The sequence below is a fragment of the Lissotriton helveticus genome, chromosome 5_1, assembly GCF_964261635.1.
Source record: "Lissotriton helveticus chromosome 5_1, aLisHel1.1, whole genome shotgun sequence".
NCBI lineage: Eukaryota > Metazoa > Chordata > Amphibia > Caudata > Salamandridae > Lissotriton > Lissotriton helveticus.
The window spans coordinates 457955220-457981968 of NC_136065.1; the positions used below are offsets into that span (position 1 = coordinate 457955220).

Here is a 26749-nt window from a genome sequence, read left to right on the forward strand (position 1 = left end):
GACCCAAACCTTCCCTTTTTTACATATAGGTCACCCATAAGGTAGGCCCTGAGCAAACCCAGAGGGTATGGTGCAATGTATTTAAAAGGCAGAACATGTACATTTAAGTTTTAAATGCCCTGGTAGTGAAAAACTCTCAAATTCATTTTTCATTACTGCAAGGCCTATCTCTCCCATAGGATAACATTAGATTTATCTTATTACATTATATAAGTGTAATTTCCAATTGGAAAGAGATACACCCTGCACGTCTGGTGTCTCTAGAATGACAATTTAAAATCCAGATTCATGGTGACGTTGGATTTTAAAATGTAATTCTAGAAAATTCCACTTTTATAAAGTTGGAATTTCTTGCTTTAATATCAACAATCTTTCCAGAGAGGGAAGTAGAAGCAGTCTGAGGTCCCACTAAGCTTCCAAATGTGTTACAAAGAATCAAAAAGGAGCAGAGCCCTGAAGCCTGATGCCTTGAGGGATCTTGATAAGAAATATGTAAGACCCTCAACAGCCATTTTCCACCTTTGGTATGTCTTTGGCCATTGGTGTAGTCATGGTTGATAGCATTATCATCAGGTCTTGTTGGCCTCCACCAGGAGGTGATCCCAAGGAAATATTTGGGATCTACTTTGTAAAAAACTGAATTAAAATTACCTCTTTATCATAGAATTTGATTTATTCAAAACAATGATATGGGTAAGGTTAAAAAATGTGAAAATAGGACCTGTAATGTGTCTTTTACATCACTTACAAAAGGTCAAAAAATGGTCTACAAGTTTCAGCCGACATGCACCCTTACGGGTCAATGACTTTACTCAGGACCAACTTTAGAGAAAAAGAATAATCCCCCCTTGTTTTTTATATATTACTCACTTTAGGTGGGAAACTATCCCCTGGACATGGTTATGCGGCTGGTCGTATTCATTCCGGCAAGCGAGATTGCATTTTCGCTCAGCTTTTTAAATCACTGAGGGTTCCGCATAGGGTGGTGGGAGGGACGCGTATGCTGCTCTCTTGAGGTGCAGCTTGTAGCCTTTGGTCTGGTCTCTCTCCTCCTGAATGAATTTTTTTGCTTTAGCCATTTGGTTCCTGTAGCCTGTCTCTGATCTTACAACTGGGCTTTGTGCATTCTTCCTAGACAGCCACCCACAAGGGGAGCTTAGATGTGTCTCGATGGGACATCTGTTGCAGATGGAAGGGCGGAGTGGGGCACAGTCTCACTTACACCTGAATAGGCTGTGTCTTGTCCACACAAAGGGCTGAATTACCCCACTGTAGTGATTCTGGAGCCATGGCAGGAAAGGGGGACATCTGTGTAATTCAAAGGCATGTCCTTGAAGTCTCCCCCACTTCAAAGGCACCACTGGGAATAAGTACTGGACCTTAGACACCTCCATTTCAGTACACTTCTGGACATATGGATACTTTGCCAGGAAGGACTGCTGTGCTACAGAAGGGCTGCCCCTCTGCTAAACTGCACGCTGCTAGACTCTTGCTTTGCTTTACTTTGCTGTGCTGCTCTGCTGCTCTGCTGCCTGCTGCCCTCTTGCCTGGGTGAAAAGGAATGGACTTGCATATTTTAAACCCAGATTGACTCCAAGGGCTAGCTGGCTAGCCTCCTGATCTGAAGATTCAGGGACACAACAGGCTTCCAACCCTTGCACCTTAGCTCTGCCATGTGTAAGTCTACCCTGCCAACTGGTGCCACCCAAGTCCTGAACCCTTGGAAGTGGGTGCTTGCCAGTGGTACCAATGCATCTTCTCTGATGAGCAACGCATTCCTGAGCAGAACCAACGCATCTCCTCGGCTGGAAAGCGCGTCACAGAGTTGAACTGATGAATCGCTGCGTGGATTCAACCTATCACAAAAGACTTGCATTGCTGCCACCTCCCATATTTTGGGATTGAGACATCACCCTCGGACCCGCTGCTGCGCAAAGCTTTTCCCAACACAAGCATCTTGCATCCCTTGTCAACTGCAGCCTCGACGATCAAACTCCACATCGCAGCTTGACCCCTCTTCGGAACCAACATAGTGCCTCAACTGCACCATGCATCATTGGCACTGGACTTCGCATCGCAAGCCCGTCGACAGGATCCTTGACGTCGATGCATCAGTACCCACGCCCCACAGACTTGCTGCATCTCAGAACCGAAACATCGCCTCAGCTGCTTGACGCATCTTTGACGCGGATCCAAGAAATGCTTTGCAACCTGGATTCAAGGTACCTTGTTTAGCTGGCCGAACTGGGTCCCTGTAGCCAGCCCACGCTCTATTGAGGTCGGCCTGAACTTGTGAATTTGTCCCGGTACGGCACAACCAGATATCCTCCAATATTGCTTTGAGCTTTTTAACTCGATTTCTCACTATAAACCGACCTACCATCTTCATTCCACTTTGCTGGCGACCTGCACGCTGCACGCTGCTCTGCCTGACAGCGCTTTGCGCTTTTTAAAAAACGCTCGTTTATTTTGATTTTGCTTAAATTTTATTTAGCGCGTCCCTGTTTTTAACAGGGCACTGGCCCCTACCTTGCACCATAATAGTGTAACCACCGCTGCTTAGCGGGTCCGGGATCTGGGGGCTCTCAGCCTGCTGCCGCATTTACGCCGCCATCTTGGGTGTGGGTGCGACGCTGTAGAGGCGCCGGACCGAGCGCTCTAGCTCTCTGGGCCTCCTCCGCCCGCCCCACTTAAGGCTGGCCTTGAGCGGGTCAGCCCGACCTACCATCTTCATTCCACTTTGCTGGCGACCTGCACGCTGCACGCTGCTCTGCCTGACAGCGCTTTGCGCTTTTTAAAAAACGCTCGTTTATTTTGATTTTGCTTAAATTTTATTTAGCGCGTCCCTGTTTTTAACAGGGCACTGGCCCCTACCTTGCACCATAATAGTGGAACCACCGCTGCTTAGCGGGTCCGGGATCTGGGGGCTCTCAGCCTGCTGCCGCATTTACGCCGCCATCTTGGGTGTGGGTGCGACGCTGTAGAGGCGCCGGACCGAGCGCTCTAGCTCTCTGGGCCTCCTCCGCCCGCCCCACTTAACACTCCCCTTCAGCGCGCAGCGGTGACGCGCAGCGGGTGCGCCTTCACTGCGCCTGTGTCGTGCCAGAGTCCTGCCCGTCTGCGCCCGTCCGCGCCAGGAGGCGGCTGGGCGGCGGGGGACTCTGGTCTGGCACTACTCGGGCTGCAATGATTTGTTACTCTTCTGCGTCACTACGGGATCTGCAGGGCTTCTCCCGCTCCTGTCGCTCCGTCTTCCCGGGGCGGTTTAGGGGCAAATGTCGCTGCCCGGCCTGTGGCTGGACGCCTGCCTGGACGTGCGCTATCGTTCCCCGCCCGGCAACTGTCGGTGCGAAGCATCTTTGCCTGCTGTTGAATGCGAGGTCGGTAGGTCGCCATGCCCTGCACATCCATGACCTTTTGGTCAGGGAAAATCCCCTGTGTCTGCTTCTTACGGAAACTTGGCTGGGAGAGGCTTCCAATCCGGACGTCTTCTCAGCCATTCCCCCGCTGTATAACATCTTTCGGGTGGACAGACCTAGGGGCAGGGGAGGGGGAGTGGCGGTTGTGGTTAAAAAGAGCGTTTCCTGCTCAGTGCTTCCCTTGATTTCTATTGGGAATGCCGAGTCATTGGCTTTTACGATTCGACTGTCACCGGGTCAGGCCCTGAAGGGCTTGCTGGTATATAGGCCACCAGGTCCTGTGGGTTCTTTTTTTGAGGATCTGCAGACGGCCGCCTCTGAGCTGGCACTGACCACACAGCACTGCATTGTGGCCGGTGATTTTAATTTTCACCTGGACGTGGCAGATGACTCCGATGCAGCCAAACTGTTGGATGTTACATCTCCGCTTGGCCTTGTGCCTTGCGTGTCGGGGCCAACACATGAGAAGGGGCATACCCTGGACCAAGTGTTCTCATCTGTTCCACCTACGGAGGTTGCTACCCGGCAGATGCTCTGGACTGACCACCGGCTGATCAGCTTCTCGGTGATGGAATCTGCACGCCCGGACTATAGAGCGCCCGCTTTGCTCAGACCAGCTTCGCGAGCGCTGTATAAAGTGACACCTGACTTACTTGAGCAGGCGCTGCTGGATCACCCCTGTCATCTTTCGGGTGATTTGGACAGCGATGTGGAGTCTTTACAGCGCTGGCTTACTGACAGGCTGGATGATTTAGCTCCTAAGGCTGCCCCCCGGCACACGGTGGCTCGGCAATCGGCCCCGTGGTTTACAGAGGCGCTTCGCGTGGCCCGTAGTCAGTGCAGGGTGGCCGAGAGGGCGTGGCGCCGTATGTACGATGGGGAGGCCAAACTTGCCTATAAAGCGGCGGTTAAAGCATACCATCGGGACATCCTTGGTGCCAAGAGGGACTATCTGGCGAGGAGGATAGAGGCATCGGCGAACTCCTGTAAGGAGATCTTTAATATTGTAAAGGAGTTTACTACCCCCAGCTCCCATCCGCCCCCGCCAGCTTCGGCGGATGTTTGGGCACGTGATCTTGCTGGCTTCTTCACAAGTAAGATCAAGGCCATCCAGGCCACCTTTGTGGGGGGACCGGAAGGAGGCAATGATGTTAGGGCGGACTGTAGTCTTCCGCAGATATCTGCGGTGACACTGTCCGATTTCCCTGCTGTTGCCTGTGATGTCTCTCAGGCGTTACTGGCCAATCTTAAATCTGGCTCGCCACTTGACCCCTGCCCTGCCAAATTCTTGGCCGGGATGGCGGCGGTGGTGAATCCTCTGGTCAACTCTGTCCTCAATGCCTCCTTGAGGGAGGGAAGGGTCCCCAGCTCTTGGAAAAGAGCAATGGTGATCCCCCTCCTAAAAAAACCGGGGCTTGACACCGAGGTTCTGGCTAACTATAGGCCAATCTCGCTTTTACCTGCACTGGCAAAGATCGCGGAAAAACATGCCCACAGTGTCCTGTCGAGCTTTTTGGAAGCTAACAATCTGCTCCACTCATCTCAATCGGGTTTCCGTCCTAATTTTAGTACGGAAACGGCTCTGTTGGAGGTCACTGAGATCATTAGGGAGACTCTGGATGTCGGCGGTAGGGCCATGCTGGTCATGTTAGATCTGTCGGCGGCCTTCGACACCGTCCCCCACAAGGCGCTTTTAGCGAGGCTTTATGACATCGGCCTCAGGGGGACGGTGCTCAGGTGGTTCACCTCTTTCCTTGAAGATCGCCGCCAGACGGTCTGGGTTTCCCAGAGCTCAGCCGAGATGCCGCCACTGGGAGTTGGGGTTCCACAGGGTTCTGTGTTGAGCCCCACGTTATTTAACATCTTTATGTCCCCTTTGGCGGCCTTGGTGGAGGCTTACGGGGCCCAGATCATCTCCTACGCCGACGACACGCAACTCCTCTTCACATGCGGGAAAGATCAAGAGCTTGATGGAGAGAGAATCCGGGACTGCCTTGCGCTGGTCTTCGACTGGTTCCAACGGAACAGTCTGAGGGCCAACTCGGGCAAGTCTGAGATTTTATTTTTTGGATGTGTCGTCGAGCCGGATTGGCAGCATTGGTGGCCGTCCGACATGAATCCTCCCGCTCAGTCCTCCCGGGTTGCCAAAAATGTGGGCGTTAAGTTAGATAACCAGCTGGCGCTGCGAACCCATATTCTCGGCCTGGCCGGTACCTGTTACGGAATCCTGAAGATGCTCCGCAAATTTTTGCCTTTGTTGTCGGAGGAGCACAGGAGGATTACCGTTCAGGCACTTATCGGCTCAAGGCTGGATTATGTAAACGCCCTCTTTCTTGGCCTTCCCGATTACCTGGTTCAGCGACTCCAGGTGGTGCAGAACTCTGCCGCCCGGGCAATTTTCGGCCTAGGTAGACGCGCCCATGCCTCGGGGTTGCTTCAGAAGCTTCATTGGCTCCCTATTAGGAAGCGGATCCTGTTTAAATCCCTAACCCTGATGCACAAAGCTTTGCATGGATCAGGGGCGGGATATCTACAGCGGAGACTGCACTTTTATCATCCAGTCCGCTCTCTCCGCTCGGAATCCCTCTTTAAAGCTGTGGTTCCACGGGTGAAGAAGGCCCGCGCTGGAGGGCGATCCTTTAGCTGTCGAGCTCCCCAGATGTGGAATTTGCTTCCACTTGCGTTGCGCAGCACTGCCAATTTGCTTCAGTTTAGGAGGAGCCTGAAGACTTGGCTTTTTAATGCTTAGTTTGTTCTTTTTATTAAACTGTTTCTTTTTATTTTTCTTTTTTTTCAGTTTTAGCTGTGTTGTGTTACCTTTTAGGAGCCACTGGTGGAAAAGCGTCGGGACACTCCTTTCGAGTAGCCGTACGCTATACAAAAACAACGTAACATAACATAACATAACATAACATAAACTTTAAAATCCAATTACCCCAGTTCTACTAATTGGATTATTGTTGTTTTGGTCTTGTTTCATTCATTAAAGTCAGATTTAGTTTTGTAACTTGGTGTGGAATCATTTGGGTTGTGTTTTCACTATTTTACTGTTTAAAGTGTTGCACAAATACTATACACACTTCCTCTAAGTTAAGCCTGACTGCTCTGTGCTAAGCTACCAGAGGGTGAGCACAGGTTAATTATGGGTTTGCCTGCTCCTTAACCTGACAAGGATAGTGGTTCCTGCTTGACCAAGGCTCACGCCGCAGTCAATCAACAACCCAATTTCTAACAATTGGATTTAGGTGTCAGGATTCCATGTGGCCAGAAATATTTTTTCTGGTCAGTGTCCCTACCCTAAATCTGGTGCGTCTGAATAATTTTGCTCAGGTTGGGAATAACGTGTGAACCAGATTTCAGTAGGCAAAAATGTGGCCTTTTCTAGCCTGAATCATGGACCATTTTCTAATCCCATTGACCACCTGCTCTAGCACCCATCCATGTTCCAACAGTGCCATAGGAGGGTTTAGGCAGAGGCAGCCATCGCTTGTGCCTGCAGCACATGCTCAATCCTCCTCTGATTTACCAGCTGTGTTTTTTTCTGGAATGTAAAATCATCCATGATGGTGTGATTCCGGTAAAACCTGGTTGTGGGAAAATGGGGTATGTAAAGTAACGTACCCAGCCAAGCAAAATCAAGACTGGCACAGTGCAATTAGCAAACAAAACAATTAATAATGAAACATGGAGTTAGCAAAAAGAGTACATTTTAATTTGATAAAAAAGTGTCATGAATAAGATCATTAACATATTGATAAAACATGATAAAAATAGTTCCATTAATCAATATACATTATTTATACAGTAAGGTAATAAGGTGAAAAGATGGTTTCCTGTCTACGCGTTTCGACACATTAGGGGTGTCTTCCTCGGGACAATACCATCGTGATAAAATGGGAACAGCTGTGATCACACAGAGCATTATGTCACCAAAGATACCACTCAGTCTGACTCAGAATCAGAGCCAAAATGGTTATTATACTCGCCTCCTTGTCACCATGTCTATTGAATGTTAATTTATTTCTAATTTTGCATTGTACAATATCAACACATTATTATAGAACTTCTGCCTCACGAGATTCCTGTCACAACATTTTTAGGCTCTCCTCTGTGGAGAACGCGAATGATTGCGTACCTCACAGTATCTCTTACAGTCCATCAGAGGATCCACTGAATATACAAAGCCCACCCTCTCCCTAGGATTGCGCTCACCATGCTCTTCTCTCATATGCAATTTCTGAGATCCTTCTCGAGATTAGGTACTCCCACCAAAGGATGCACATAATCAATCGTGTAGTATTCCTTTGCGGTCTAAGCAAACTCATGAAGCAAGACCAACAGAGTCATTACCTGTTCTAGCATATGTGAGACAGATGGTTATTTTGTTCTTCAATGGTGTCCATCCCCGGGCAATGTTCTGGTGTCCTTTCTGCAGGATCACTAACCATTGTTTCCTTATTATGGGATTTCTAGACATTTTGCTGAGTCTGAAGCGCTCTTAGAGATGACCAATCTGTCCATGTAGGTAGAGTATTTTAATCTCTCTTCCTCAAGATCATCAATGGTTCATTCCATTCCTGTCCCAAGCTGGCAGAAGGGAAGTCCTTCCACTTTACTTCTTATCGGGAACCAGACTGAGTACACCCACTGTTCGTGTCCTTGTTGCCTTGCTCAAAGAATTGAGACTAAATCAAACCTCTGCAAACATTCGCTTCCACAGTGCATTATTAGGACTTTGCTCCTTTGCCGTGGTAATAAAACGGCTATCAAAACACAGTCAAAGTAAGTCCCAAGTCCTAAGAACATGCTTGTGCTGAAGACACCAATGCCAAAAGATGGCAACTCAAACACACATGGATTACAAATGGGAAAAGAGATGAAATATCCACCAGACACTTACCAGATTACCTTGGCTTAGTGGAAATGAGTAAAAAAGCGAGCCTGACTCTGGTTCTCTACACAAACAATAACGTAGCGCCTAATTTAGAGTTTGATGGACAGAGTACTCAGTCGCAGACGTTACGGAATCCCCTGTCCTCCTGCTAAGTTTTGATTTAGACAGAGCCTCAGTTTTCTGATGGTGGATCCTCCCTGGTTATGTTTTTGGGAAAATTTACTTTGACAGCTAGGCAGTGTAGGGGCCATTGGAGACAGGGCATCAGACCGCCCGCCCAGTATACATCGGAGGTCCTGATATCCTTCTGTTTCTATTCATGACCACCAGGTCAGATCTGGCAATCACAAACAGAAATAACTATTAACCCACAACCCCAATTTGTGTCTTCTCAGGAACCGCTGTGGTGCTGGCTGCTTTGAGGGTATGCAGTGATCTCTGGATAGGGTGGGCGGTAGTATTGCCAAAGGGATGGCGGTAATGATCTCCGCCACCCTGGCGAATGGTGACCCGCTCAAGTACCCTACAACAGGCCCAAAGTCTTTGACATATTTTTACTTAAGATAATTTCCAGCCAACGCACAGTCAAACCTTAGTAATTTCCATAACACATAGTGATGTATCATGTCTCTACTAAAAACAAAGGCAGATTCATTTGAGTGAGCCAATTATAGTCTTTTTACACACATGCTATTTGTTATTTTTGTCTTGCCATATTGTATGAGAATTACTGCGTGTCTGTCTGATGGTTGTTTCATTCATTGACATGTAACGCTGGTTTTGCATCTAGTTGGTTTTAGATTTGTAGCACTTTACGATATTGCATTGGTTGGTTAAAAGCCTGTGACCCTGTCTGATGTATTTGGCTAGTTGCTGTCCTGTGGTGTCGTGTGATGCAGTGTCTGGTTGATGGTTGTACTGTGGTTCTGTGTTATGTTTTTCTGATTGTGTGATATCAAGTAGCATTGCTAGGTGCACATTGATGGATGAAGTCATTTAAAATGTCATATTTGCTTGACTGAAGTTGTATGGTGCTGAGTCTCATTGAATCTAGTTGACTCATGTCCCATGTTTGTGTGTGAGGATGTATGTTGTTATCTGATGTTCCATGTTGTTGTACAATATTGCCTGGATTGTGATGCTGTGCTTAAATGTATGATATTGTCTGAGGTTGTTTGATGCCCAGCAGTCCTTTATGATGTCATATTTGGTTACATGATATCATGTATGACCAAATTAATTTGTATGCGATTGGCTCTTGTTGTTAGTTCTGCATGATATTCTATCAAGATGCTTGATAACCACTTACCCTGTATCTATTAATAACTGGTTGCTTAATGCCCTGCTGAGCTGTTTGAAATAGTCTAGTTTTGTTGTCCTTTGTTTCTTTAAAATGCTGTATATCTTTTATTGCTGTCCTGTTGACCTGTCTGATATTTTTTCTGAGGTGATTTCTGATTGGTTGATGTCCTGTGTGTCCGTATAATGAATTTTAGTTGGTTGTCGTTTGTGGTTTCTTGATGCCCTGTGGTATTGTGTGGTGCTCTACTTGGTGGTATTGTGTGGTCCTGTTGTTTCTCAGCTCATGCTGTCTTGTGTGGTTTAATAACGTAGTGTCTTGTTCGGTGATGCTGTGTAGTACTGTGTGATGCTGTCTGTGACCCTATGATTTTAAGTGATTTAAAATAAATTGAATTGATGTGGTTGAGGTGCTGTTTGATGACGCAAGTGGAGATATAGATTCCCATGCTCCTCAATTAAGTTCAGCCCAGTTAATAGCCCATTGTGCATCACAATGTTGTATTTGGCCGTGCTGAATGATGCTACAAACAGCTGTCTCCTATAGGTATCTGCTATATTTGATATTCTGCTGTCCTTTTAGGCGGTTGATATATGTTAATGACTGATAACCTGCGGCGCTGTATCTTGTTGCAAACACTTGTGTGATGCTTGCGGCACACTTCAAATGTTTTTATATTGTATGGGCCTTAATCCTGCTATATGTAGTTGCTCCATTGTATTATTTCATTTTTGTGTGTTATAATTGCTCTTGGACTGGCAGTCGGTTTTTTGATACTCTATGACTGTGAAAAGGGATGTGTTCTTTACCCAAGTGCATGGCATTTAGCTGTGTATCCTGGTGTCATATCCTGCTCTGACACTCTGTAATGGTGACTGATCTTTTGCGAAAACGAAGGCATTATGCCAAAACCTACTGCAAGGAAATAATCCTCACCCTAGCCATGAACCGTCCATACTGAGAAACCTATTCACCACGCCCTGAGGAAGCCGCAGCCGGATGGCCATGTAAAAGGGGCAAAACACGTGTTGGCTGTCACTCCACCTTTTCCTCTGTGACTCTAAACTGTGCAAACGAGTCACAAAAACTAAAAAATCCGCAATTAAACAACTTCAACCTGCATACCTTGCCTTGGAATTTACTCCAGAATAAATAAAATACCTAAAGCTTGTCCGGACATTCATTTGGAACCATTTTTCGGAACTAGGGGGTTAGGGGTCTCCCCCTGTCACGGACAAGCATCTTCACCACTATATGCTCCATTAAAACGGTTAGTAAGGGTTTGGGACCGACTACCCCTCTTTATTCTACAGTACTATGTAGTGTGATTTGGGACATTGTATCGCCTTGTGCTGCTCTACAGCAACATATAGTGCTGAGTAGTTATTAATGACGCCCCTACTGTTCTGTAGCATTGTCGAATATTGCACGTGCCTTTAGATTGCCATCTCCCACTGTCTGGCGTTGCATGATGTTGAATGTGGCTTTATATGCCCCAGTAACCCTATTTCTGACCACTTTCCTTTCTGTGCCCTATATGATATTGCCCTACTACTGCTGCTATTACTGCTGCTACTACCTCTACTACAATTACTACTGGTGCATATACCAAAAGGGTCTTGAGGTGCTGACTGAAAGGGAATGTTTTCTGGGAACGATGTGTGAGGGTCTGTGGAGTTCTGAGCTCCCTTTTGCCTCTGTGTTCCAATCTGTGTGACCTCATGTATCTCTGCATCTATCTGTTTGTGGGCTTCTGTAGCTCTTTGCCCTTCTTCTTCCCTGTGTGCTGTCGTAAGTGCCTTTATGTTGCACCTACAGACCTCGGCTGCATGGTCCAATGTCATTCTCAGCTATTGTACGCCATGCACTTCTGCGGCACCTATTGGTGTTGTATATCAATTTATTTATCCCCCATATTCTAGCGCAGAGTCTAAATGTCCATATGGCTTCCCAATGGTCCGTGCCTCTGTCTGCCACTGTTGATTGTCACCTGCCCCTCTTTCCTCGTTCCAGGTTCCTCCCGAACCCACGCTCTGGATGTGGAGGTCGGTGATGCGAGAATGGATGAAGGCCAGCTGACATTCTTCCCTGCTCTGCACGATGGACTGAAATCCGAAGAGCTCTTCCACCAGTGTTTGGAAAGGGAAATCCTCTTGCAGGAGTTGGCAGAGAACGAGAAGGTACTATTGGTATTGACCTATCCTGCTGAGGAGAGAAGAGGTAAACAGGTCAATGATGGAACACAGGGCAGGGTAAGGAGGAGTCTGGAAGCAAAGCAGAGCTCCAAGGTCAAGGAAATGCTACATGTGCCTTCCTAGCTGGTGGTAGGGGGTGTGAAAATGTGAGCCTCAGCTGGCACACCATGAGCCGCAGACACAACACTGAAGGGTGACTGTCAGTTTCCATTCAGGTGTAAGTGGTCATGGGGGTTCTCTTACTGGCTGATTTGCAGCAGGGTAAGTACTCTGTTGTTTCTTTGCATTTCCTATAAATCACTTGGCGAGTGTGACTCCCTGGGGCTGCTTGTGAAGTCCTCTGTCTTCTCCAGCAAGGCAGGCATCAGATGTGTCCACTTGTGGCAATACCGCTATCCAAACCTCTTCGTGCCCACCTCCTAACCCATAATGCTGCAGGTAACCAGCACTGGCGCATTCGACAGGACTCTGACAATGATTACAATGAGAGAATCTGTTGAACTTATTTACCTTGGTCCTTAGTCCCAGTGACCGGTGTCCCTTCAACAGTGGCATCATAACTTGGTGAAATGAAGAGAGAGAAAAAACTGCTGGTGGTACATCAACTGAATAGATGCACACACTCCTCAGACTGTCCTGCAAGCCTGGCAGCCCAGGTGAGAAGACCTTCTAAGGGCAACAGCTCTCTCGACATGGTCAACTGTTGCATCACATTAAAGGTTGCCATTTTTACGCTCCATTCTCAGTGATATCCCTTTGCCTGTTAGACAAATAAGTATACATTCATTGAGGGAGTTTGGGGCTTGTCATCACTTGGCTTTTCAACACAGCTAGCCTTTTAGTAGGTTGCAGGTAAGTTGAATGTGTGCCACTATAATGTTACTTCTTATCCAATGTGATATGCTTGGTCGTTTGTGCATGGTATGGGTGATTAGTTGTGTAGTGCAGCCAGTGCATGGAGCTTATTTTGTTTAAAAAAAAAGAGGGCCTACTCAGTGGCACTGCTGCCTGTTTCCTAATATTATATATTTGATTTAGGTACTTCTATTTTTGCGTAGCTGGTCATTACCCAAGAGTATGTCAGAGTGCTTAACATAGAGTTTAAAAATGGGGTAGACATACAAATGTACTCTTACAGAATTGTAAGCAGGGGGAAAGGTACAATTACTTGGGTACAGCTCAGAGTGTAGGACAGATGATGTTACATTTAGACATTTTGTAAGATACACCATCGCTGTGCTTGATTACCCCCATTTTTTGCTGACTATATTGCACACTAGGGCACTGGTGGCTAGTCTCCAGTATATGTGCTCTGGTCCCTAAAACATGGTAAATCCCTGCCAATCCCCAATTGGCATAGTTACATTTCCAATAAGTCCATAACATGTGATGAAGCAAAATACACCAGTGGTATGGAAAGTTAAATGTCACCCATGGACTGCATCAGAGGTTTGCTTTTCGCTAGGCTGATTTGAAAAACATGAATTCAAGCCTGCATATGTAGCCTGACTGCTGCAACTTTTAAATCTGCAAACCAGCCTGTCAAAATAACCCGTTTTAGAGGAAAGGGCACTACTTTTAAATATAAATGAAGTCTCCCCTAAGTTGGCCTCATAGACCACAAGGTAGGATGCCTCATATGTAAAAGTGATACATTCAAGAATTTAGAGTTGGGATGTTTCTGCAGTGACTGATGTCCAAAGGCTGCTTCCAATATACAGAGCTGGAGCTAATGCTACGACAAAAACGAAAGTACAATTACAATGCTATTTTTGATAACTCTGGTTTGAGATAAGCTGAAGAAAGTATAGCCTTTGCCAGTCTGCAGCTCCAGTGGGTTAATTATCATCTGCCTGCGAGCAGCTGCCCATGCCAAAGCTTTCCTCTTAATGTGGTGTGAGAACTGCTCCCAAAGCAGACAGACACAATAACCTGGGTCTTTTGATAGAAAGACCTAGGTGCGAGGTATGTGGTTCATGCTGTCTTGGAAAAGGCATTTGGGGAGGGTTCCAGAGCTTTATTAACATGAACAGGACCATTGTGAGGCCTACTTATTCATAGTTACATGTAAGGGAGACCTGGGAAATAGATGCTCAGGCACCAGTTCAGTAGCAGGGGGGAGATGGACTCAGAACCCGTTTGCTGTAGTTGAAGAGGAGGAAGGTGACTGCTCATTTCCTTAGACATGCCCTTAGCTGGAGGGTTCTGCTATGCTGGATTTAAAATGCAATAGTCAACTGTGGAATTGTTTTCAGTAAAACAAAAAGGATGTGCTATAAAAGTGGGAATGTTTGGCACAGGAACTTTTTTCCTCATTGGTCAGATAGTGTCCAGGAGTCACGCCAACAGACTGACTTATGAATCCTACAAAAGTAGCACTTTGCCCTTACGTCATCAGAACACATCTGGACCTGTGGAAGAGCAGAATAGGTCTGGGCCTACTGTCTTTGACCTGTGTGGCGACCTGAAGTACTAGACCTGCTCTTCTTTGTACCAAGTACTCAGAAGTGTACTGCAAGAGTCAGTTGGCTGACCACCAGTGTGGCTACAGGGACACATCAAGCTACAAGAGGAGTTTGGCCCTAAGGTCCTAGTAGCTATCAAAGTGACAAAGAGGAAAGACTCCAGAAAGTTTGAAAAGTTGTGACTTGGAACATTTTGGACTTCTAGGTCCTCCGGAGCTTCAATGGGAACTTGCAGCAAAGGCATCCAATTTTAAGATGAGTTTGGCAGTTACAGCTTCCAACTTGCCCTGCTGGAGATTTTAGGGTTCTAATAAAGAGATTAAGTCTGAAGTTAGAAATCTTGAAACAAGGCACAAAAAGTATCCTGCCAATGAGAGGACTTGGACAGATGTGAAAACTGATTTTTCCAACTCAGAGCTTTTCTCACCAAAACCGACAGCTTTAGAGGGACCTCGTCCAATGGCTATCTGTCTTTAAGGGGACTTTGCTGGATACAGCCTTCATCTTTGTCCCACTGAAAGATTTTGACTTATATTTCCGAGAATGTTAGAAGGAAAAACTTTTGACTAGGAAAACTTGCTTGATATATCCAACTCTGCACCACTGTGGTCAGCTTGAACATACATACAAATAGGTCCAGGTCAACCTCAAACAGTAGATTTTGATTAGCACTTTACTTTTTCTTGGTGCTTTTTTCCCTAAAACTTTTTGAAAATCATATCTCCGGTTCCTCTTATTTGATTTTAATTATTTTCTGTCATTTTTTCTAATTACAATTTTCTCTATTTTTAGAAATTGGCTGTTGGATATTTAATTGTCTTGTGTTTAGACTTTTCTTTCCAACTGTTTTGTACTTCTAAATATTTTACACACTTTTCCTTGAGTTAAGGCTGCCTGCTCTGTGCCATAGCTACCATGGGTTGGACCCAGATTGATTTATTCAACTTGTGTGTTGAGCCTGACATGAATGTAGACTCATTGCTTAGGAAGGACACAAATCCTTTACATCTTATAAGCCTTTTTCCTACATATTTGCATATATTTATATTTACACTTTTGTTGTTACAGAGGTCCTTACAGCCAGTCATTTGATGTGTTTCAATAGAGCTGAAACTTTCAGGTAGTTATGGTAGGCTCTGCTTTTTAGTCAGAGAGAAGTAAAGAAGTAAGTTCAGGAGGTAGCTAACGGGTTAAAGGGCTGATGATTTTTCAGGAGATTTTGGAAAGTGGTGAAGGATGGGTCATGTCCATTCCTTAGAGTGACTATACTTTCAGAGGAAAACCTACGAAGGAGTAGGTTTGTGTGTAGACGTTCTTGCAACATAATGGTTCCAGTTAGCTATTAGTTGTCCTACGAAGGTATCTTCCTTGACCTGAGTGTTTTGCTTATTTAATTATAGAGGATTTTGTAGCACTACGCACAAGTTTCAAACGGTTTTAGAGCACTACTAAGCAAGAGAGTGGAAAGAGGAAAACATGAGGAAATGGGGCATCAAACATGCACTTTCACATATTAGATTCATCATAGTGCATTACATGTTTAGCAGGTAGCCTGCTGGGCTTCATAGCCTACCGTAAGAATATGTTGGGAGGAACCCTTTGTGGAAAAAAGGAATGGGTTTGTCTGTCAGCAAAAATCAAAATTTCCCTTTTCCTTATTTTTATGAGACTAGCGTCTTAAGAAGATCTTAGGTCAAAGAACTATTCTGAGCGGGGCTTAGAGTTTCAATCAGATTAACAAATTTACATATCATACAGTTTTACTAATTTTACAAATAATGATCAATAAGATACAATAAGGGCAGAGAGAACAGAGAAATGAATTCTATATTTTTATTTGTTAAGCTTTTCTAGTTGTATTAATAAAAACATAATTTGAATCATAAAAACGATAACATCTTAAAACAATTCATACAAAGAAATTCATAAAAAGAAAAAAGAAAAAAAGGAAAAAAAGAAAAAAGAAAAAAAAGGAAAAAAGAAAGAAGAAGAAAAAAAGAAAAAAAGAAAAAGAAAAAAGTAAAAAGTAAAAAAGAAAAAAAAGAAAAAAGAATTTCTTTGTATGAATTACATATGTAGCATGTTTATCGTTATTAACTGTGACAATATTTCCTGAGTATAGACCTACAATCACCTCCAGAACTAATCCTTGACCAATTGAACATAGCTACCACTGTAGAATCAAGGAAAGTAAGAGAGCCTTTGGTAACCACTGCAAGGAACTGTACCCAGGAACTTCGACCATGAGGAGAAACAACAGTACAAAAATCTGCCCCACGACAGGGAGAGAAGGCCTGACAAATGTTATATAAATACACACACGCACGCACTGACCCATGCGCACACAGACAAACTTGCGTAAAAATACATTTCCAGATCTTTGTGGCTAAAATAGCCTGTTTAAAACGGACTACATTATTTAAACTATTAAGAAAATGCTGCTGGGATGTCTGGTGAAATCCAGTATGGGGAAAGCAGGGTGGGGGGGACTTATGGGAGGTCAAATTGGGTGACTAGTAATGAATTCTAGTCCAAATAGTGATAGTAGGGCATTGTTTTAAACACACCTTCCTTATTTCTAAGGCAGTGTTTTGCAGAATTCTCTCCCGAGGAGGCTACGGATCAGCACCGTGGAAAGCACCTATCCACGGTGCTGATCTACAGAAGTTCCTCGGTGGTCATTAACCAAGTGAATGCTGGGAAATGTGGACCGGTTTATGGCCTGGTTACCAGATGGGCTTCTACTTACTATGGTGTGCAGGCACCTGAGCCTAGTCGGGGTGGCTAGGGAGGGCTTTCTCGCCCATTTGGATAGGATCATAGACCATGTAGGCTGAAATCCTGTAAAAGTAGCAAATAGTGATGAGGTTTAAGTACACCCTTTGACACAGAACGTCAATGTCGGCGTCTCTGAAGGTCATAGGTCACTCTTGAGACCTGAGAGCAGTGCTCACCCACAGATGTGAATATTGCCGTCCTGAGGGGCCGTCTTAAGTAGTCGTCACTCGGGGGATTCTGCTACCACAAATGCATCCAGTCGATACCTTAATGTCACCAGCTACAGAAGGTGATGGACGGACAGCCTGCTGAGCTCGTGCGCAGATCTGCCCTTAACCACACCCTCCAGCTTTTGACGAATTTGAGAACCGATAATTTCCCGTGGATTACCCGTGGTGGACGAAGGCCGCAATTTCCAATTGAAGATCTGCCAAAATAGACAGCCTCTATTTTGGATCCATGTTGTAATATCTTTCTGGCTATGTACTCTGCACACAAGACAACGTATTGTGCCTGTGCGTGTTTCCATTATATCGACGGTGCAGTGAGAAGAGTTTCCCTGCTCTGCACAAGTTTTGCTGCCGCCTTCTGGCAGACGGGATGTTTTCAGCCCACATGTGAGAGAGAGCAGGCTCGCGCCTCTTCACTGCTATGCAGTCGTCGAAGTGGGAAAAAAGTAGGGGAACCATGCAGTGGCGGCTTAATGAGTGGTGAGGCTGAGCTTGGGCGGGAGAAGGGGTGTTACGGCATTTATTTCAGGAGGTTAGTCGCCAAAATCTGTCACTGTCCACCTGCCCTCCTGTTCACTTTTCATCAACGCCCCTAAACCAGGTGGCCAAGTCACTGTGACCCCTTTGAGCCCTAAATCAGATTGCCAACCTTTCCTGCCTTGTGCCACCATTGAGTGAGTGGGTACTGGACCCTGGATGAGGAGCAATATGACACTGCAATAATCTCTTACATACCAAGAAATTACATTTAGAATTAGCCTTGGCAGTGCCTGGTTCACAAGTCATACAGGAAAACAAGGTAATGCACCTGACTATGTATTTTACATTTGGGGCACTCTGAAAATACAAGGCAATTGTGCTTCACTTACAGCCCTGTTTGTAAATGACCATGGCAATAGTTCTATATAAGCAGCATATTTAAATACGAGGGAGAGTGAGAGCACGTTCTTCATACAGCAAATCATACAAACTTACACAGTAATGTTTTATATAATTGGCAATATGGGACCATGCATGACATAAAAAACCACACCACTCTCCTACGGCACAGTGAAGGCACTGTAATCGAGAACTCGAAGAACTGAATTCACAGCCACAAAGAAACACGTGGATACAGTGCTCACTGACATGAACTAAAGAGGAACCTCGAACATAGAGCCACATAATGCCGTCATCTTGGTCTCCAGACCAGAGAATCCATAATGATTCTAGTCTCAAGGCAATAAAATATACAAACAACTCAACTCAGTGTGACAGAACACATGGAGAATCTAAGGTTATGGCTCCATTGTATACAGAGTTACAAGACATAAAACACATACACTCTCTGGTTGAATCAAGGTCGTAAGGTGCTTAAAAAAGGTAAAGGTAGCTTTGTCTGATGAAGCTCCTTCTTTCAAGGTGATTGATAGGAAGAAATACAGAACGAGCACCGAAAATACAATAAAGAAATATTGCCAATGTCCTTGATCATATTTATAAGGATATTGTGTTTGTGGAAACATTTACTGTGTAGATATACAGCTTGATAGAATATTTGGAGCACCTAAAGGACCTATTTCTTTTTCACAAGTACTCATTTGTACACATCAACCCTGTGGAGCATTTCCTCTGGAGGAATCTTTGCTTGTGGGAGAATAGGCAGCTAGGCAATTATTTGGTGTTAGGGCACTTGCTGGGTTCGGGCCCTTCACCTGTCTGGATGGTACAGCACTGCCCCATATAAGACCACTCACAGACACTGTGGTCCCGGGAGGGCTGGGTTACAAACAGCACTGGTAAACGAGCACTAGTTTAAGTGGCACTGGGGCAGGAATCCTCTGATGCATCTATCCTCTGATGCATCTAATCAGCTCGCATGACCTCTCGGTGGATGGCAGAAGAGGTTGGAGTGCATGTGTCATCTTTCTTCAGGCTATACAAAAGGGGATGATGGACGGAGCGTTTGAGCAAATCAAACACTCACCCCCAGTCCACTGATCTGGGTTTAATCCATCACCATTATTTAGCCCACTCTGCCACCCCAGTTCAGACATGGCTATATGCAAATCAGTCTGACCCTGTGCCTCATGGGAACAGTCCAGCCCGAACTGCCAAGCCATGTCTTCACTGGACCAGAAACAAGTATCCTGGGACCGGTTTCGGATTCATAATCCTCATCAGCCAGGCTATCTTGAATCCAGTGGCCAAGTGAGCAAGGGACTCACGTCTGAGCATCTTTCTTCAGGCTTCCACAGGGGGAGCAGTGTCTCGAAGGAAGGAGCTGTATGAGTGTGAAACTGCATGAGACTGCACAATCTTGCCTGGTAGTCTGAACCCCATCTAAAGAGGCGCAGGACGCGCCTCACATTACCAGTGAGAATTATAACATAATTCCACCAGTGACAATTAGCATTGCACTTAACTCTCTGACTTCAGTTGTGTGTAGCATGAGAGTTTTCATTTTAGGGACAACTCAATGTGGTACCAGTGGGGAAATAAAGGACGTTTTAAGCCACGACTTACTGTTCATGCCATCTGTCACATTTCTAATCTCTAATCTCAGATTGCTGGTACTATCAGGTGGCGGAGTGGCTTCTGTCAGATGCAGATCTGTTCCTGCCGCAGGGTCATCAGAGCATCACTGGACTGGCCTTACTGACTGGGCACGGAGGCCCTCCGCAACAGTCTTGGCTTGGCTCACCATCGGGCTACTGAGAGCCCAGGGCAGTTACTGTGACACTACAGGTTCTGCTATCAGCCCCGTCACTCTTGCAGTAACTCTGACTCTTCTTGTTTTTTGCAGCAGGATCCTAAGCAAATCCATCAGCCCATGCAGCTTGGACGCACATTCGCTCCTCAAAGCATTTAGGGGCAGATTTATGACGACTGGCGCATCCCTGCAAATCAACAGGGATGCGCCAGGTAAGATGCGTCTCACAAGTATACCCTTTCACCACCACAGATGCCCCGCATTTACTATGTGGCGCAAGGATAAACATAAGTGAGCATCTCCCGTTGGAAGGGTGGCCCATTGCTGGAGTCGTTTCGCAAGCGCAACGCAACTCCAGCAATGCTCGTGGCCTGCCCATACGTAACGGTGTACCTCACGCCTTACGCCTGCTTCAAGCAGGCGCAAGGTTTTGATGCAGCAGCGTCGGAAAAGTGACTGAGTGGAATCAATCTTCTAGATTTCACTCAGGCACTTTACCGAGGCTTTACTGCGCTGGAACGCCCCAAACCCCCCCGCGTCGGAACGCCCACATGAAACCTGGCACAGGTTTCATGTGGCGCAGGGCTTTACAACGTGACACATCTCCCTTGATGTGTCACGTTGTAAATAGGGCGCAATGTGGTGCATGGTTTACGCCGCCACTGCGTCACAAAAGTGACACAACTGCGGCGCAAAAGTGGCGCAATGGGCTCGTAAATCTGCCCCTTAGCATACACTCTCCTCCATTGAACAATTGCAGGTCCTTACCTGGTGAACTGCCTGCCAACTCCTTCACATACAGGGTCTAGCTCACTAGCTGCCAGCCCTTCAGCAAGTCATTCTTGTGTCTGACAGAGTGAACACTACAGACACACATGCACTACTGCTAAAATGGCATCCAACTACACAATGAACAAGCTCATGCGGGAAGCAGTCTCAGACACACAAGTCAAGTCTGTGAAGACATTTCTGGTCATCCCACCTGCCACACCCATTCCCAACTAGTCACAGGGTGGGGCCCCACCCACACCCTATAACAAGTTGGGGTCCCACCCCTGTAACGAGTTGGGGGAGGGTGGGGTGACAATGATATCTACTCTCTGATTGATGTGGATGCTTAGCGGTACCGGGCTTGTTTTTAAAACGCCCTGTGCCAACTTTACCTCCACGTCAGCAGGGGGTGGAGACTGGGCCTTGATGCTAGGTCTTTGCCAAGCTGATGACCTCACAGGTCATCAGCTCGGCTAATAGCCGCCTGCCCAGGGGAGCAAGTAGTTAAAGCGCTGTCGCGTGTCCACATTGTTGTGGAGCACAGCAACAACACTGATGTCGGTGAGTAGGAGACGCAGTGCCCCCCATTCTAGAAACTTACATGGGAAATTGAATTTTCATTAAAAAACAGATTTTAAGCATTGCTATGATTGCTTTGTTTTTCTGTGAATTTAAGGGGGTGGAGCCCCGATGTCCATGCACAGAAGCCACCGCAGGAACTGTGGGCAGAGAATTAGAGGGTGGGAATAACCCGAGGATTGGATCAGTGGGCGGAGACAGAGGTGTGGCAAGAATGCACAAAATATCCCAATTTTTTTTATTTGTTTGGCATTACACTAACCGGTTACATCTTATTATGTTATTTAATTCAACCAATGGATACACATGATTATTTAAGGTTTAATATGAGTTATTGACATTAAAATAGATTCACAAAGTGGGGTATGTTTCCAATCACAGACTGGTCCAAATACACTTAAAAGTGGAATCACAAGCAATGTGCCTCCGAGCCATGCAGTTTCTGTCATCAGCACTTCTCCTCCCTTTTTCCACAAGAGCAGTTCAAACATGAATGGCAAAATATCCCAGTTTGCACATTTTTTCTATATAATTATGACTCTGACATATTTGCCACATATTACAACATCTGCTGCATAATCTGATAAATTTTAACTAATAAATTGTTTGTAGCTTAAACTGATCAAAAGTTACTAAATATGTGCCTTATGTTGCTGCTGGGAACAAATAAACAAAAGGAGGAAATAGAGGGTGAGAACCGTTTCGTAAAGTCATGGTTTTCAGTAAGTGAAGAGATGCTAGACGGAAAGAGGGGGAATAAGAGGAAGAAAGGGGGGGGGCAGCTACCTGCAGCAGAGCAGAAGTGGATACTGGCCCTGTCTTCTCTGGGCACTTCTCTGCCTACCCCGCCCGTCTGCTTGTCTCCAAACGACCACAAACGCGGAGCCTTATCTATAGGCCTTGGCTATTTCTGACGTTGTGGGATGCATATTTAAAATAAAAAAGTTGGGGATGGAATCTATTGAATTAAAGAAGGAGGGGCACGCCCTGCCTGCCGATCCCACCCACTTCGACCACTGCTGCTATGACATTACAACAGATAAGGGGAGAATGAACACGGATGCCAGGCCTGCCGCTTTATTTTCTTATCTATTACGCACGTTGGTGAAACCCACACACAAAGACTTGTCTTTTTTATCTCCACACCCTAGTCAGTGCACAAATAATAAACAATGGATTACATGTATTAAGCATGTTTCCGTTCGCAAACGGCCCGATTCTGTGAATCGTGCCATTTACAACCTCAAAAACGCTTTTCGTGATGTAAAAATCCCAATTTGCGATTATTTGCAAATTGGGGTTTGCGATTCGCCATTTGGAAAGGGTGTGTTGAAAGCGTCCCTTCCTAAAACTAAATTTAAATGGTATGTATGAATGTTTTGTGACAGAAATGCGGTTGTAAAACATTCGCAATTTACCGCCAATGGAAAGTTGATGGTAACCCATTCGCAAATGGAAAGGGGTTGAAAAATATTTGTTATGAGCAGGTAGTACTCTTAAAAAATTAAACTTCAGAGTTTCATTTTTTGGGGTAAATGCATCCCGTTTTCCTTTAAGGAAAACAAGCTGCATAAAAAAATACGATATATTGTTTTATTTAAAAACAATCAAAGACATGGTTGTCTGCTGACCCCAGCAGGCCACCATCCCTGTGATGGCAACGAATCATAGTGGGTCACAAATTGCACTCTACCGCATTAATATTCACGAGGTAAGTCTATTTGAGACCCACTTCGATTTGCTAATGAAACTGAAAAGAGTTTCATACAATTGGAATAGCGATTTCCTAATTGTCTATCACTACAACAGCCACTCCGATGAGTGGCTTTTATTTACATTCTCTTATTTTGTAGAACATTTGAAATAGTACTAGGTACATACAAATAACATGTTGTGTATATAAATTGAAATGTTCTCATTGTGTATCTTCTGAATAGCCATGTGTATTAATGCCTATGATCCACCCTTGAGTTATGGTCGCTGTTCTCCTAGCGCATAGACATGATTTTGACATGGTTCGAGATCAATGAATGCCCCAGATTGCATGCTCGAGAGAGAACTAAAAGGGAGGTGTTACGCTAGCTTTATCCAACATGATTCATTGGATCGTTTGTCTTCTCAATAGTTCAGTCCAGGATCCTCTCACTGTTGCCTTTTTTTCTTCCTCAGATCTCGTTGAAGTTGGCAGTAGCGATTGTTGAAGGACACATAGTATCGGAGGGAGTGTTGCTTTTTGGCAAAGAACATTTCTACGTCTGCCAACATTTCACCCTCTCAATAATCGGTGATGTGTACTGCACCAAGCACTGTATCTCCAGGTAAGATCTTTCTCCCCCTATGATGTCTTAAGCGAACAGTGATAGATTGCAACAGTCATGACATTGGTCCACCAGTAGTGAATGCATAGATAGTGTCTTCTGTCTTGTCTGTGCAGGGAGAGGATGCTCTATCAAAATTAAACCCAGATAAATCAATCCTCTAGACTTCTCTCCACTTGGCACAGGAAACAAGTGCATGACGTGGACACTATTTTGGGGTCAACCCAAACTTAAAATGAAGACTGGTGGAGTGTCGTTGAGTGGAGTATTGTAGAGCGCATTGATGTAGAGTGTTGCAGAATATAGTAGCATTGAGTGCAGTGGCGTAGAGTGCAGTGGCATAGAATTCAGTGGTGTACAATACAGAGTCGTAGAAGGCAGTGCCGTAGATTAGAGTGGTGCAGAGCAGAGTGGCATAGAGTGCAGTGATGCAGAGCAGAGTGGCATAGAGTGCAGTGGCATTGAGCAGTACAGAGCAGAGTGGTGCAGAGTAGAGTGGTGTGGAGTAGAGTGTAGTGGTATAGAGTGCAGTGGCTTAGAGTGGAGTGCTGCAGAGTAGAGTGGCATAGAGTGGCGTAGAATGCAGTGGCATAGAGTGTATTGGCATAGAATGCAATAGTGCAGAGTAGAGTGGGGTAGAGTGCAGTGTCATAGAGTGCAGTGTTGCAGAGTAGCGTGTCATAGAGTGCAGTGGTTTAGAGTGCATTGGCATTGAGTGAAGTGGCATATAGTGGGCAGGATGGATTCATGATCGGATTAGACAACTGTTCCTGCAGTGGGACGGTGTCTGAAAACTCCATTCGAGAGTAATCATACCTATGTCGGTAGATTCCAATCTAGCTTTTGGTACCGGAACACAAGGCTTGTACTGTTTCTACATGGAGGAGTGTCTCTGTATCTTGAGTGGTGACAGCAGGGAGGGTGTTATGGCTGGCGCTTCAGGCATTAGATATCTGCTCCTGCAGCAGGGCAGTGCTTCTGTTGCTTAATCTGAGCTGGTGTTTGCAGGTGGAGTTCGCCCGGGTTCATTTTTGGAGACCGGCACTTATTTTTCCTCATTAGACTTTGACCCAGCGCAAGATATAAAACAAGAAAGAATGAGGAAGAGAAAGACAGAAAAACAGTGACAGAGGGAGAAATCAAGGATGAAAAAGAACCTGCAAGAGAGAAATAAAGGGGAGGGAGTGCCTGGTTATGTTATGTTATGTTAATATGAATTTATAAAGCGCATTATCACCCAGGGGTCTCTAAGCGCTATCATCGGACGTCCAACACCAGTTGAGGAGAGAGTAGCTTGCTCAGAGGTTCCCCCATGCCTCTAAGAAAAGCACAGTCTTCAATCTCTTCCTGAATGGAAGGAGATTTGTTTCCTTGCGTAGTTTAACCGGAAGGCTGTTCCATGCCTGAGGAATTGTGGTCGAGAAAGCTCTACCACCCATGGACGAGAGGTTAAATCGGGGGCAGACCAGGTAGCAGGCATCAGCTGACCGAAGAGTCCTGCTCGGAGTATAGTTAGTCAGTCGGTCCTTAATGTAGCTAGGGGCTCAGGCATGAATACCCTTATGCGCAATACAGAAGCCAGTGTAGGTCCTGCAATAAGGGCGTGGCATGTGAAGATTAATCTGGCCACGTCGTTCATTACAACCTGGAGCCTGGCCAGGAGATTTTTTGGTAGACCACAGTATAGAGAGTTACCATAATCCAGACGCGACAGAATCAGAGCTGAAACTGCCAGTCTAAGGGTGGCAAAGGACAGCAGTGGAGACAGTTTCCGAAGCTGACGCATTAGACCGATACAGGTTCCGACCACAGCCAACACCTGTTGTGTCATGGATAATAAGGCATCAATTTTGATACCAAGGCTTTTCACAGCCACAGCAGATTCAGGAAAGGGCCCCAGTTCTGAAGGCCAAAACAGATCCTTCCAGGGGTTTGAGGCTGTGGTGACCGCTAAAACCTCCGTTTTGTCAGGGTTTATTTTTTACAAATTGGCTGACATCCAGTTGATGGTGAACTTGAGAATATCTTGCATTCTCAAGTGAGCCCTAGGTGAATGGTCAATCTGGATCAGAATTTGAGTGTCGTCGGCTTAGTTATAAACCTGGCAATCTATCTGGTTCAGTGCTGCAATCAGGGGCTTCAGATAGGCATTGAAAAGCAGACCCCTGAGGCACTCCGCATGCCAGAGTAGCTGGGTGGGACACCAAATCTGCTAGTTGGACTCGCTGGGAGCGGTCCCTAAGGAAGGAGGTCAGCCAGGCCAGAGCCGTGCCCTAAATCCCTAGATCCACAATCCGCAATAGTAATTGGCCATGATTAACGGTATCAAATGCCGCGGATAGGTCCAGTAATACCAGAGCACACGGTACTTTTCTGTCAGCACTGAGTCTCAGATTGTCCAGCACGGAGAGCATAACCAATTCCGTGCTGTGATGGGCTCTGAACCCAGTCTGATTAGACTCGAGAAGATGGTTAGACTCCAGGTGGCAGGTAAGGGAATGTAAAACATGCTGTTCTAGAATTTTTGCCAGAAAGGGCAGCTGAGAAATTGGCCTAAAATTCTTTAAACTCTTAGGATCAGCACCTGGTTTCTTTAAAAGCGGAATCACACGGGCTTCCTTAAAATTGGAGGGAACAAGCCCTGTTTCCAAGGAGCGAGTCAGGAGGGAGAGCACTTTGTCCTCAATACCCAGCCATGCTATCTTAAAAATGTTAGGAGGGCATGGGTCAGCTGGAGAGCCTGATTTCACACATCCCACTAAGATGGACAGAAGCTCCTTGGTGAGTAAGGGCAAGGTGGTCAATAAATTCGTCGTCAGCCTGGGGGAGGGGTAAGGAGGCTCAATTGAGCAGTGAAGGATCGGGGTGTGACGGATTTCTGTCATCAAATCCTTTATCTTTCCCAGAAAAAAGCATTGAAAATCATGGCAATCCTTTTGACTAAAGGTAGATTTTTGCACTCTAAAACTCGTTTAGGATCCTAAAAACCTCTTTTTGAGGGTTAGCAGCCTCCGCAATCACAGCCTCATAAAATTCGGCCTTCCGTAGTCGGATGGCTTTTTTATACGCGGCAAACTTCAGTACATAAGCGGAGTGGGCACTGGGTTA

General features: G+C 45.7%; 1 protein-coding gene across 2 annotated transcripts in view; it reads left to right on the top strand.

Annotated features, from left to right (window-relative positions):
• The window catches only part of WDFY4 (WDFY family member 4), a 1018342-nt gene that overhangs the window by 700877 nt on the left and 290716 nt on the right, over positions 1–26749 (top strand). For both annotated transcript variants that reach the window (XM_078642707.1, XM_078642708.1), the window contains 2 exons: positions 11627–11793; positions 23493–23641. In XM_078642707.1, coding sequence (XP_078498833.1) covers positions 11627–11793; positions 23493–23641 — 316 coding nt within the window. The remainder of the gene's footprint in view (positions 1–11626; positions 11794–23492; positions 23642–26749) is intronic.